General features: G+C 38.1%; 4 protein-coding genes across 5 annotated transcripts in view; 2 read left to right on the top strand and 2 right to left on the bottom strand.

Moving 5' to 3' along the window:
- The window catches only part of tjp1a (tight junction protein 1a), a 143,057-nt gene extending 139,353 nt beyond the window's left edge, over positions 1–3,704 (bottom strand). The window contains exon 1 of one of the 2 annotated variants that reach the window (XM_079584260.1): positions 3,645–3,704. The gene's annotated coding sequence lies outside the window, so the exon portion shown is untranslated. The remainder of the gene's footprint in view (positions 1–3,644) is intronic. The other variant, XM_079584269.1, reaches the window with a different exon arrangement.
- A 694-nt stretch (positions 3,705–4,398) lies between these two features.
- Positions 4,399–6,357, top strand: terb2 (telomere repeat binding bouquet formation protein 2). Its single transcript, XM_079584466.1, has 7 exons — positions 4,399–4,869; positions 5,024–5,105; positions 5,360–5,499; positions 5,604–5,650; positions 5,736–5,824; positions 6,054–6,142; positions 6,224–6,357. The coding sequence occupies exons 1-7, from the start codon at positions 4,806–4,808 to the stop codon at positions 6,349–6,351; spliced, it is 639 nt and encodes a 212-aa protein (XP_079440592.1). The 5' UTR covers positions 4,399–4,805; the 3' UTR covers positions 6,352–6,357.
- An 18-nt stretch (positions 6,358–6,375) lies between these two features.
- On the bottom strand, positions 6,376–7,989 carry LOC306983784 (uncharacterized protein). Its single transcript, XM_079584453.1, has 4 exons — positions 7,539–7,989; positions 6,958–7,378; positions 6,640–6,779; positions 6,376–6,512 (listed from the first exon to the last, which is right to left on the bottom strand). The coding sequence occupies exons 1-4, from the start codon at positions 7,698–7,700 to the stop codon at positions 6,480–6,482; spliced, it is 756 nt and encodes a 251-aa protein (XP_079440579.1). The 5' UTR covers positions 7,701–7,989; the 3' UTR covers positions 6,376–6,479.
- A 36-nt stretch (positions 7,990–8,025) lies between these two features.
- Positions 8,026–11,122, top strand: sord (sorbitol dehydrogenase). Its single transcript, XM_079584441.1, has 9 exons — positions 8,026–8,702; positions 8,792–8,825; positions 8,925–9,089; positions 9,315–9,474; positions 9,562–9,680; positions 10,005–10,070; positions 10,155–10,333; positions 10,447–10,568; positions 10,717–11,122. The coding sequence occupies exons 1-9, from the start codon at positions 8,649–8,651 to the stop codon at positions 10,880–10,882; spliced, it is 1,065 nt and encodes a 354-aa protein (XP_079440567.1). The 5' UTR covers positions 8,026–8,648; the 3' UTR covers positions 10,883–11,122.
- Positions 11,123–14,284: the final 3,162 nt, after the last annotated feature.

The following is a 14,284-nucleotide window of genomic DNA, read 5'->3' on the forward strand; positions in this document are numbered from 1 at the left end:
CAGTCAACGTTTTTCCAATATTTTAGTTGATGCACTGCACACAGAAAAAAGTTGTAAAATGTTATCTTTAGGGGTACAACAGCTGGTCACTGGGGCAGTAACCTTAAAATGACATCTTTGTACCTTCTTTTTTACTTTTTGCATATTAGTAGAGTACAAATAGGAACTTTAAGGTACTACTTCTATGAACCTTTTTGTGGTAAAATCTACAAAGATGTCCTTTTAAGAGTACTGCCCCAAGTGACAAGCTGTTGTACCCCTAAAGGTAAACATTTTACACTTTTTTTTTTTTTTTTACACCTTTGAGCCCGTGCAAACTGCGAATTAGCCTCAGTTTCCTGTTCGTGGCATACAGGAGTGTCACCCGGTTTGGTCTTCTGCTGCTGTAGCCCTTCTGCTTCAAGGTTCAACATGTTTTGTGTTCAGAGATGCACAAGTGGTTATTTGAGTTGCATTTCTATCAGCTCAAACCAGTCTGGCTGTTCTCTGACCTCTACCAGCAAGGCATTTTCACTCACAGAACTGCCACTTTTCAGACCCTTCTCTGTAAAATGTGAAAATCCCAGTAGATCAGCAGTTTCAGGAATACTCAGACCAGCCCGTCAGCCAACAACCATGCCACGTTCAAAGTCACTTAAATCACCTTTCTACCCCCTTCTGATGCTCAGGTTTACCTTCAGCAGATCATCTTGATCATGTCTGCCTAAATTAAGTTGCTGCCATGTGACTGACTGATTAGATATTTACGTTAATGAGCAGTGGAACAGGTGTAGCTAAATAAAGTGGTCGGTGAGTATATATTTTAATTTATAAAAAATGCATTTTTAATTTTTATCAGTCATTATTGGATATTTATCTGCCAATATTTGTATATTTTATTGTTCTGCCTATTTTAAGGTACAGGTCATTGTATCTAATCTAAAATTAAATAGATAATGCAAAGATCTATTTTGTGCATACAGTAAGTACATGTGCCATACAAAATAGTATGGATATAGTATTACAGTATATCACCCATTTATCAGTTAACAACCACGACATAAAAATAATTATCGCCTTATTAGAATCGGCCAGAATTTCATCACTCGTTTTGAGAGGTTGTTCTGATAAATTGTTTGTATCTGATGAAAATAAAAATCAATTAAATGATGAATGCTGGAATATAAACAGGTTCTTGCGTTCTCACCTAAAAATGTAGCCTATGATGACGAATCCTCAAGGCCATCTATTTATCCATGTTTGAGTTATACAATTGTCAATCCAGACCTCACCTTGACCCGTCTATTCTATATTATCCAATCAATGCTATTGTCAGATGCCAAGAAAACAATGTTATGATCCTACTATGGTAGCGCATGTTTTCCTTTTTTAATCGACTGTACGTAACATCATGTGCAGTATTTATCACTGGAAAAACCACGTCATAATAATGACTTGCTTAATCCAACAAAACAACAAAAGAAGAGAACATTATGAGATCCATCAATGATTTAACCTTTGTAGCAATCACTACATTCATAACAACAACATTTGTTATTCTGGGATCTTCAAATGTTCATCTCTCCATATAAACAGCATGAGGGGAAACATAGCTGCCATATCCTGCGAGCTGAATTCTGTTTAAATTCAGCACATCTGTAAATCTCTCTGTCTGTCCAGTTGTATATGCTTGTAATGTTTTATGCATAGTCCCAGTAAAATGTTCTTTGTAACGCTTGTAAAAAGTTTGTTATGCATTCAATACCCCCACAGCTTCAACAAAGCTGCGTACCAGGGAGATGAAGTTATATTTTAGTATATCTTCCTCTCTCTCGGTTTAGATTTTGCTGTCAGGGTGCTGTTAGTCAATTAAAAGAAAAGAAAGTAGTTTTGCTTTGATGTCTTCGTCCTCTTTGATGGTTGTACTTCAGTTTGCTCCTCTCAGCCAAGAATAGACTGCTTGAAAATCTATATAATGGCTCTCTAGATGATGCCTTAGTTTAAAACGGCTATATTAAACTATAATGCAATGTCACTATATACAAAATATCCTTAAATACATACAAACTATGAAGAAAAACCTACATGGTCTGCTCTCTGATAATAGAAAGCACGAGATAATGTTCTCTCTCTATAAATAATGCAGATTATGGAAATGTTGTGTTATCACAAACATGTGCATTGAACCATATAATTCAGATATAATTGTGATAGTTTGTCATTTGCCTGATTTAATGTTTAATCTAACACATTTTGCAGGACATAAAATTGCTGTGATATGATTTAAACATACTACCGTATGTCTTACCAAACCTAAACTTATATACACACACACACACACACACACACACACACACACACACACACACACACACACACACACACACTATACTGATCACTAATACGGTATATGGACAGCTAATAGGCTATAAGCTTTGTATTCAGGGGCAGCATTCAGAATTAAACCAAAAATATGCAAAAATACAAATGCAACAAACATATGAATTATCTCCGTCCTTATAATATCATATAACACCAGCAGTGGATTTTCTTCAAACATTTATATGTATACACTCTTTAAAAAAAAAAAAAAAGGTTCATACTTTTATATCCATGGAACCTTTCCATTCTACACAAGGCTCTTTATAGTGGGAATTTTTTTTCTCACAATAAGAAAGAAATATTCTTTTAAGAACTGTTCACTAAAAGGGAACCCAAAATGGTTCTAGAGTGTATATCATATAGTGGCCTATGTATTCTGGCTGCTTTGATAAAACAAGCAAGCTTTTGATTGTTAACACTATACACTTAAAAGTTGAGAGAAGTATATTATTAAAAACAGCAACAGTCTTACTGGCTTAAACATAGATTGCTATAATGCATTGTAGTTGTCAGTAAGAAAGTAATGTTGATGTGTTGTTGTTGTTTTTTACCCTATCATAACCTTTGTGACAGAGGCATCTCATCTCAGCAGGAATCCACAATTACCCAGCAAATAACACACTATCCTTCAACTGTATAGTTTTTAATGGCCTCCTGTAGACATAAAACACAAGACTACATGACAGTACTGTCCACTAAAACAGGAAGCAATTTAGCTTCAGTGGGTGCCAACAGCAGCCAACTCCTCCACATAAATTACTGACCTGTGGGCAAACCTCATGTTGATATAAAGCATAGAATGACAGACACTTCCACAATAGCTCTAACAAAAGCATGTATAGATTACGTATATGTGTTCCTCAAAACATGTTTAGATCACCAAAAAATAAATTCCGTGTTTATGAATGAGAACAGCATGCATTTGTTTTCAGTGTAACTTAAGTGATAATGATTAAAATAATCTTGTGATGATGTTTCATTTTTGAACAACTTTTGATTTCTGGTGCACTATCACTATTTGAACAAATACTCTCCACAAGGTCAGATACTGTCTTTCTCTCTGTGCTGTGAACACAAATCGAGATATAGAGGCCACTTTGGACATGTCTTACATTTGCAGTACGAAATAAACTGGCTGTGAGCAGATTAAATGTATTTAACTGTAGTATAGCTTTTGTGGCACAATTAAATTAAAGTGTAAAACCATGTGTGCCCACATAAACTGTCAGCAGACACGTGGGGAAATAACCGCAACAACAACAACAACAAAAAACTCAGCTTACCTAAAACATAGTTGACATGTAATTAAGCACCAGCCTGCACAGCCGAACACGATCAATAACAAGTGCTTGATTCCTGACACTTGATCAACAGTTTTAACCATGAAGTTGAACCAGCTCCGGTTGATCAGTTTTTTGGAGGGCAGGATTATTGCTACTCCTGGGCCTGAGCAGTGAGCGAGCACGGCACGGACTCCATCCTCATGAATTACGCCGTTCTAGTACCATCTAGTGGACAAGAGCGCGCACTACACTATTTTAGCATTCAAGCTTCTATCAAGACGACAATATTTTATTATAATTTTTTTATTTATTTTTCATTTAAAAATACGTAAAGCCTAAAAACTGCGAGGATATTTTTTTTTTTTACAACAATCGTAGTAGTAGTCTAGAAGTAGTTGTTGGTTGGTGGTGATATTATTATTATTATGTAATTGTTGCAATATACTATCAATGGTAATAATATAAGTACTTCAATATTTCATCAAGTCATTCTTTAGTGATGGGAAACCCGACTCAGAAACCCGCGCGAATCAGTTTCCTTCAACCAATTAAAAAACGATTCAATGATTCGTTTACGTCATATTGTAACTACGTCATCGCTTGGTCCCTGACGTTCCTGTAAAATATATATTTATTGGCTATTGAGTATTGACTATATATATATATATCTATTAAAGTTCGCCTTTAATCCTTGCTTCAATCAGCAGTCACATCCTTGGTTCACTTTAAATGCTCTGTCGTCACTTCTCTTCTCATTACGAATCGGACATGTCAGATTGAGTTGGTTTTCTGAACTGATTGATTCAATAACCGCTCAGACCGGTTTTTGTGAACAGATTCAGTGAAAAGATCCGACTCAAAAACAAAACAAAAGACGATTCGTAGACGAATCGGAAATTGCTCGTTAAGGCCTGAGGCGATGTGTGTTAGCTGCTATTACGTTAACGCTTGTCCGTTATAGGTTATTAACTTTTATTTTTTTCCCTGTTCATTTTCAGAACTTTTTTACTTTACTATCCACTTGTTTGATTCAGGAATACTTTCATGATTTTAATTTCAACGCCGTCACACACATTCGAGGTCTGAAGAAGGATTATTGCAACATCAAGGCCTTCGATTAGCTTCTGTGCGAACTGAAGAGACAAACACGTCCGCATAAGCATGTTTAAAGACAAAACGGCATGGTTCTCCAGCAGTGTTGGAAAGGGGGTAACCAGCTTCTGGGGTGAGATGAGTATTTGGTTATATGCTTCTAAAATAACAAAATTACGATGAATGAATCTATTAATTAATATTTTGTAATAACTAATCTGATCTTACATCAGGTTTTAACTTGAAATATGAGTACATTATATACTTGTTTGTCTATATTCTTTTAGTTTCTGAAGGGGGAGCTCTTTCTTCCTGGAAAAAAGCAGATTACCTCTTCAGTAATGATGCCTCTTCTGAAGACACTAAAAGGTCTAACGTTATTTAGTTTAACGTTACTGTGCAAATCTAGTCTTAGGGTAACTTAGTCATACTTCTAAAGAAGCTTTAAACGTAACAGAATATGCATGGATTGTGTATTTTAATTTAATGCAAAGAAAAGTGGTTATCACTCGCATCTGTGGCAAAGAGAGCAGCCCTATATAATGTAATTTAATCCAAATCTACTGTACCCGGCCTAAACCCCTGAAAAACAAGTTTTAACTGATTTCTTTCTTCTTTTTTAGGGTACATCACAGTGAGGACTATATGAAGAACAGGGCAACAGTTTTCCACTGCAATTTCCTGTCAGCATGTAAACCTCGCCAGAGTGTAAAATCTGTGCCTATTGGCCACTACGTACTGCCTCCAGACTCCATCCAGAATGGTGAGCTGTTCATTATTTTTAGTGACTGGATCCAATGTAAAGAATTAAAAGAGTCGTTGCTACATTTAATATTTCATAATTACTGTTCCAATTTCTCTCTTTAGAAATGAGAGTGCTAATTGGAAGGTTCATTTGGGAGTCGGATGAACAGGTAGGAGAATATGCTGTGTAGTTAAACCTGTGTCCGGCTATTCTTCGTTGTCATTTGTTAGCTTCTCAGTTGTTATTTATTAAAGGTGATGTGTGAAGAACAAAAAACAACCAAAATGTCTGAAGACAGTCTATCCGATGAGACTAAAGATCAACCAGTGAGAGAGGAGAACAGGTATGCATTAACTCAACATTTAATTATATCTGAATTTAATATAGATTTTGGGCAGAATACACACATTTTTTTTAAGTGAATTTCATTTTTAAATACATACAGTAGTTTTTTCATATTGTTCCTCTTCAGTTACATAAGACACAACTGATGTCTAAATATTACTTTCACTACCACAGCCCTTTATCTTTATAAAAACCTGGTGTAACCTCATGTTCATGTTATCTATTAGCCAGGAAGATTACCAGTCTGTTGCATCACCGAACAAAGTGTGTTCATGCTGTGAGATGCGGCAGTATCCTGTAAACAACATGATCTCAGGTAATTATTTAACAGATAAAACTGACACCCTACTAATCTTCTTACATTTAGAAACTGTTTATTGTTCTGTCTCTTTTTCAGGATATGCTCATATCGACCAAATGAAGAAGTATTTAGGGGAACTTTATGATTTTCTTCCCTCCCTCCATGGCCATAATGTTTCGAGATCTAATAATGTGACACCTCCTTATTGTCACAAAGAAATATAATATATGACGTGCCTCGTATAAATACACGTCTTTGTTCTTTATATGTTTCACTGACAAAAGTATTTAATGCAACTGGATGTTCATTCTCAGTTTCTGCTCATCTCATATTAAACTGCTTCTTCAGTAAATCACACTTTTCCCAGCAATATGAAATCCAGTCCCTGTACGTGAACAGAGATGATTTGACATAGGTTATAGAGAATAGCAATAGTAATGTTACAAAATAAAAGTGTGTATATAATTGAAACATAGTGTGTCTCTGATTATTTTCTGTTGATGGTTAATTACCTTCCAGTGAGGTGGTCTATCCATTAAAGGATTTTCTCTGAGGTCAAGTTTTATAAGTCTGCGGAAACCAGGGATTAAGTAATCCTCCAGCGATCTGATGCTGTTAAATTTAACAGACAGGATCTGCAGATTTGCCATGTCTGGAAATAGATGTAAAAAAATTGCACATTAGCAAAAAAAAAAGGGAAACCAGGGATTTCATAACGAGAGTGAAAGAGTAACTATTAGTCCTCTAAGGCCTGGTTTCACAGCCAGGATTAGTTCTTAGATCAAGTATATGCCATAAATAGTAATTTCATTAAGTGGGAAGTTTCTAACCTGTTAGTTCAGTAGGGATGTGTGTAAAACAGTTCTTGTCCAGATTCATGAAGACCAGTGACTGTAAGTGATTCACTTCTTCTGGGAGGTCTTGGAGTTTATTATCAGCTAGGTTTAACCACTGCAAACTGTTGAGGGCTCCAAATTTTGAAGGCAGGTGTGTAATTTTATTATTATGGAGCCCAAGTTTCTGTAACTTGCTGAGTTTACCAATAGATAATGGTATGGAGATGAGACCACATCCAACAGCCCAGAGCTCTCTCAGTTCTCTCAGGTCCCCTACTTCTTCTGGGAGAACAGATAATGGGTTGTGGTTTACACCCAGGTAAGTCAGGTGTTTCAGTGATCCAATGTTGCTAGGAAGAACGGTCAGCTGGTTTCTATCCAGCGTCAGTTCTTCAAGCTTTTCCAAGTGCAGAATCTAACAGGGGATAGACTAGACACGTTATGATTTCTGCTTGCGTTATCATTATTATTATTATATGATATGTGCGACGAATTTATTCACTTTGCGAGTAACGTTAGCTACTTTGTAAAACACCGTAACGTTACATGTTTGGGGATAAATGGCGTAACGTTACCTCGTCTGGTGGTAAAATGAGCTGATTGTTGTTCAGAAACAGTTTTTTCAAGGTAACGAGTCTCGAAACGCCAGGTGGCAAAACAACTAGACCCCGGTGACTCATGTTCAGACTCTCCTGTTGTTTGTTGATACATTCCAGTACCATATCATCACCGTTCATTTTTCATTTACCAAAAACACATACAGGCGGTACTGAATAGAGAAAGCTCATCACCATAGTAACAGACAACTTCCGGCATTTCTGTAACTGAGACTGAATGGAAATAAATGTGAGATTCAAAAATGAACGCAAGAAAAGACGGGGCAGATCTGTCCATATTTGTATAGTTCATTTGTATGTATTGACATTTTAAGAACAATGTTAAAATGCCGGAACTAGTTTTTCCTCTCCATGTTTTTGTGCAGAATGCGCTCAGATTGCACAGCGCGCAGTTTTGATGTTATTGAATGACCTGCTAAAAACAGGAAGAAGTGGGATGGCCGTAAGGGGCATAGACATATTTACGTAGACTCCATTCGACCGCTCCAGACACGTCAGCGCGCCCGCCATCTTGGAACGGTGAGCGTATCTTTACTCACAGTTAGCATGGCTGAGTGAGATGCTACAACTTTGCGCAGATTTTGGTTGTAAAAACCACCAAGATTTAAATTCCCGAAGCAATGAGATAATCTTTTACAGGAAAAAATGTGTTAGTTTGTGTTTTTATATGTAGTAACTCAATATTACAGGGGTAAGGGGTTTAAACTATGGTAACTTTTAGTGATGTGTTAGCTGACGCCTTCCTCTTGTTGTATTGTGTTAGTATTTTGTATTAGAGCAAAATCATCTGCTGAAGTCTGTTATAGATATATTCATACATGCCTACTGTACCGTCTGTACCGTCAGACTGCGCACTGTCAACTTTCTATTTGACCGCCTTTGACCGTTTCAATATGGTGGACGACTCATTAAGGTTTCTATGTAGGCCTATATCTATGTGTGTCAGTGCGCGTGTGAGTGAAAGGGTGCATGATCCGTACAGGAGCCAAAAATAAGTATATCAACTGTGAGAACACGCGTTTTCGGGAGTTTATCAGTTGTTCTGTACTTATTACTTAAGACAATAAAATGGATAAAGACAACCTCTCCGTTGTCCTGCACTCTAAAGGAGATCTCAGACTGGTATGAAATTTCATGCGTTTTTAGTGAAGATCTTGCAACCCTTTAACTCTGATTGCATTTCATAGCAGACTTCTCTGTATCTTTAACAGGAACAGCGTCCGATCCCGGAGCCAGGACCAAATGGTATGCTATAGATTTGTGATTAAGCAATATTTCTAAATGCTTTTCAGTGGTAATAAACATTTTAGTATTCATATTTATCCATGTGCTTCTTTATTGAAGACGTGTTACTTCAGATGCACTCAGTGGGCATTTGTGGATCAGATGTGCACTATTGGCAGAACGGGCGCATCGGGGACTATGTGTTGAAACAGCCCATGATTCTGGGACATGAAGCTTCTGGTCGTGTGGTGAAAGTGGGATCTGCTGTGACTCACCTCAAAGCAGGTTAGTTATAAACATGCATTAGAAAAAAAAAACACTAGGCTACTGTTGTGCATCTTGAGAGAAAAACAATGGCACTGACATATTCTAAATGACTGTATGTGTAAATTGCTTTCAGTAAAGCTAAAACATGAATTTTAATCAGGGACTAAGTTTAAGCCTTGTCTGTGAAACCAGGGGTATAACAGCTAAACTTGGATTAAGTGTGTCTTTCATTTTTGTACACAGGAGACAGAGTTGCAGTTGAGCCTGGAGTTCCTCGTGAAGTAGATGAGTTCTTTAAATCTGGACACTACAACCTCTCTCCCTGCATATTCTTCTGTGCCACTCCTCCGGACGATGGAAACCTGTGCAGATACTACAAACACAACGCTAGCTTCTGCTACAAGTCAGATCACTACTTCTGGACGAATTCGAAATCCATGCTCTTTTAATTCTATGCGTAATACTCATACATATAGCTGTGTGCATGCAGACTTCCTGATAATGTGACTTATGAGGAGGGCGCCCTGATTGAGCCCCTGTCAGTGGGCATTCACGCCTGCAGGAGGGCAGGAGTCACTCTCGGAAGCTCAGTGTTTGTCTGCGGTGCAGGTCAGCCGTCTCTTATGATTGCACATATTTATGCAACTGTTACATATTAACTAGTCAATCAGTGTAATGACCTCTGATTTCTGGGGCTCTGCCACTTTTCTAGTGTGTCAGCACTGTAAAATAATTGTTGCTTATTAATCTAATATCACAGATTTTTGTTTAGAAATGTTATCTTTGTAATATGACTTTTGAAATATGTGAATGGTTATAGCAAACAGTGTGTGTGTGTGTGTGTGTGTGTGTGTGTGTGTGTGTGTGTGTGTGTGTGTGTGTGTGTGTGTGTGTGTGTGTGTGTGTGTGTGTGTGTGTGTCTCATCAACATAGGACCAATTGGACTAGTTTCTTTGTTGGCGGCCAAAGCCATGGGTGCTTCACAAGTAATAATAAGTGGTAATGTATCCACTATGTATAAAAAAAGTAATAATATATGTATAAATTGTGCATATAAAATACATTTTGAATCTGTATTTGTAGACTTGTCCTCTGATCGGCTTACCAAAGCTAAAGAGATCGGAGCAGACTTCCTGCTTCCTGTGAAAAAGGAGGATACACCTCAGGACATGGCCAAGAAAGTGGAGGGAATGCTGGGTTGCATGCCTCAAATCAGCATTGAATGCACTGGAGTGCAGAACAGCATTCAAACAGCCATCTATGTAAGTAAGATTACAAAAAATAAAGTCATACTGCTTTCACATTATTGGAAAACTCAATTTTGCTGTCGGATTTGTATGAGTGTTTAGACATGCTAAAATGATTATTGGTCTAGGCTACTCGTTCAGGAGGTGTGGTGGTGTTGGTTGGGCTTGGTACTGAGATGACCACCATACCTCTTCTCAATGCAGCGCTCAGAGAAGTTGACATCAGAGGTGTATTCCGTTACTGTAATACGTAAGTAGGATCACTAAGGTTAGAGATTTACTTATGACTGTATCAACAGGTTGAGTATAATGTAGATCAAAATGTATCTATAAAACATTTTTTTGTAGATTTTACTCTTTTGCACACTTTTACCTATGATGCGTTATTCTTTTTCCAGCTGGCCGGTAGCCATTTCTATGTTGGCGTCTAAGAAGGTGAACGTCAAGCCCCTGGTCACCCACCGTTTCCCGCTGGAGCAGGCTGTGCAGGCCTTTGAGACCACCCGTCAGGGTCTTGGGGTTAAAGTCATGTTAAAATGTGACCAGAATGACCAGAACCCATGAGATCGACCACTAGACACACATCTGATTATTGCCTTGCTACAGTCACTTCAACACATTTGTTTAATCCAGCTAGTTTTGAGTGTAACCTCAGTATTTGTCTCAGGTACAGCAGTCACAGGAATTCAGTGATTCTCTTCACAGTGGATGCAGTTATGTGTCATTTCAATTTCATTGTAATTTATGAATGTAGCATTTTACATTTAGTAAAATGAATATAAATAAAAAATGTAAAGAATCATGAAAAGTGTTTCTATTTTTATTTAACATTGTCAGAGTGCAGTTTCTAATGGCATGTCATTTTTACAATTGAATTACCCTAATCTTTTTCACAAACAATTAATCTTATCTTCACCTAATATTTATCGTACTAACTTGTTTGTCTGTGTAATTACTTTGTACAGTACAGTACTGTATGTGAGCCCTTTAATATATATTTTTTGTATTTTTGGTCAATATGTAATTTGACCTAGTTCATAAAAGTTGTGCAAGTAGTCCACACAACTGGCCATTTATACTCAAACATACAAAAACTCATTTATACACGATTGAGGAACGTTTTTATTCTTTTAAGGACATTGCTGAAGTGCAGAAAGATTTTCTCTTTCTCATAGCCGTGTTTTGACAGCAGTTTTGATCAATTCGAAGGATAAGAAAACAGGAAAATCTGGGATGGGCGTAAAGGGGCATTAGTGCATGTGTGAGTGAAAGTGCGCATGATCCATTCAAGAGCCAAATAATTCTGTAAAGTAACAGAACTTATCAGTTGTTCTGTATGTGAATAAAACGGATCATTTTAGACTAATATTTTGCAACCCTTGAACTCTGATTGCACTTGCAATTTATACTGTATTTGTAGACGTTTCTGAAGAACAGGAACAGCTTCCAATTCCTGAGATGGGAACAAACGTTATTGGTTTGTGACTTAGCAATATTTCCAAATACACTGCAAAGGTGATTTGCACTTCAATATTGATCTTTATTGAAGACATGCACTCTGTGGGCATTTGTGGATCAGATGTGCACGTGGCAGAACGGGGGCATTGGGGACTATCATTTTGTATTCAGGGGACAGAGTTGCAGTTGAGCCTGGAGTTCCTCATGAAGTAGATGAGTTCTTTAAATCTGGACACTACAACCTCTCTCCCAGCATATTCTTCTGTGCCACTCCTCCGGATGATGGAAACTATTACTGAACAAATTAGATAATGAAAGAGAGAGAGAGAGAGTCCTTTAATTCTGAGTAATAATAATAATATACTGTGTGCAGTGTGCAGGCTTCAGAGGGAGCCGTGATAGAGCCCCTGTCAGTCTGTTTGTCTGCAGTGCAGGTCAGCCATCTCTATATTGCACATGTTTATGCAACTGTTACACATTAACCAGTCTGTAATGACCTCTGACTTCTCAGCCACTTTTCTATAGTGTGTCAGCGCTGTAAAACGATTGTTGCTTATTCATTTAATATCACTGTAAGCATACTTAATTTTTAGAAAAGTAACATGACTTTTGATATATGTGACTGGTTATAGAATAAATAGATTATGTTTGTTTTTATTAACATAGGACCAATTGGACTTGTGACTTTATTGATGGCCAAAGCAATGGGTGCATCACAAGTAATAAAAAGTTTTGTATCCAATATATTATATAAAATGTATTCATATTATATGAGCCAAAACATTATGACCACATGCTTAATATGATGTTGGTCCTCCGTGTGCTACCAAAACAGCGCTGACCCGCCAAGGCCTGGACTCAACAAGAACTCGGAATGTGTCCTGTGGGGTCTGGCACCACGAGTCACAACCAGCAGCAGATCCTTCAAGTCCTGTAGGTTGCGAGGTGGAGCCGCTGTGGATCGAACTTCTTGGTCCAGCACATCTCACAGATGCTCAATTGGATTGAGGAGCAACACCTTGAATCGTGTCTTTATCATGTTCCTCAAACCATTCCCGAACAATGTGTGCAGTCTGGCAGGGCGCATTATCCTGCTGAAAGAGGTCACTTCCACCAGGGAACACCATTGTCATGAAGGGGTGTACCATGGTCTACAATGGTAGGTGGTACGTGTCAAATTTACATCCCTGAATGGCTGGACGCAGGGTTTCCCAGCAGAACATTGCCCAGAGCATCACACTCCCTCCCCCGGTTTGTCATCGCCCCATAGTGCATCCTGGTTCAAAGAAAAAGAAAATGTGTCTCATCAGACCAGGCGACCTTTGTCCACTGCTCAAAGGTCCAGTTCTGATTCTTGTGTGCCTGTCGTAGGCGCTTTCGGTGGATAGGGGTTGTCATACCCACTTTGATTGGTCTGTGGCTACACAGCCCTCTATACACAGGTTTCTTGTATACAAACAATACCGGATGCGCGCGCATCCAAGAGGCAAGACCGCTATATGTTATGCCGAGTTCTGTAAAAGAACATTGTAATTAACGTAGATTTCGCATTGTTTGTAAATTCTTGTTGACTCAATAATAAACTGCAATTTCAGAGTTGAATCTGTTTGCTTGTGTTTCATTTGCATATTAATATAACATTATGTAAAAAGTTAGTTAGTTGACTAGTATGAAATTGTCCAACTAAGTTTGCGAATCATAAAAACATGACATACCCTATGCATTTAGGTTAGTTTACAGCACAACAGCTCCGCGTCATCTCTGCTTCTGCTAGATATAGCCGTAAAGACTGTTGCTTTCTGCCTCTTAGATGCGCGCGCATCTACGTGATGACGTTGCACAGAAACCCGTGTATACAGCAGAGTGCAATGCACTGTGCTGTGACACATTCCTCCCATATTAACTAACCATCATTACAATTTTCTGACTTGTGCCACCCACAGTAGACCTATTGCCTCGATCCAGATAGGGTAGCCTTTGTTGCCCTCATGCATTGAAGAGCTTTGGTGCCCAACACCCTGTCACAGGTTTGTGGTTTGTTTCTCCTCGGACCGCTGTTGGAAAATTCTCAACACTGCTGTCCGGGACCTAACAACCCTTGCCGTTTCAGAGCTACTCTGACCCAGCTTGCTGATTATGAGAACTGATTGTTTACCATCTAATCGACCAAATATGAATATGTGGCCATGTTAGGAGAGGATCATTAATATTTGCTTTATTGTGTAAGAAAACACAATTATATCTTTGTATATAACACAGATAATTGTTTTCACCTTTATATTTGTTTGTGCAGAGTAGCCTACTGAGATGTATTGAAATATTATACTCAGACCTTTATGTGCTGATGATGGTGTTTTTGTCTAGGCTGCTCGTTCAGGAGGAGTGGCTGGTGGTGTTGGTCCCGAGATGACCACTGAGATGACCTTGGTACTGAGATGCTGTTTTTAAACAGCTAAATCTTTACAAATGATATCTCATACTTTTGAGCTGCATTAAACGGTATATATT

Source organism: Phoxinus phoxinus (assembly GCF_949152265.1).
Source record: "Phoxinus phoxinus genome assembly, chromosome: 2".
NCBI lineage: Eukaryota > Metazoa > Chordata > Actinopteri > Cypriniformes > Leuciscidae > Phoxinus > Phoxinus phoxinus.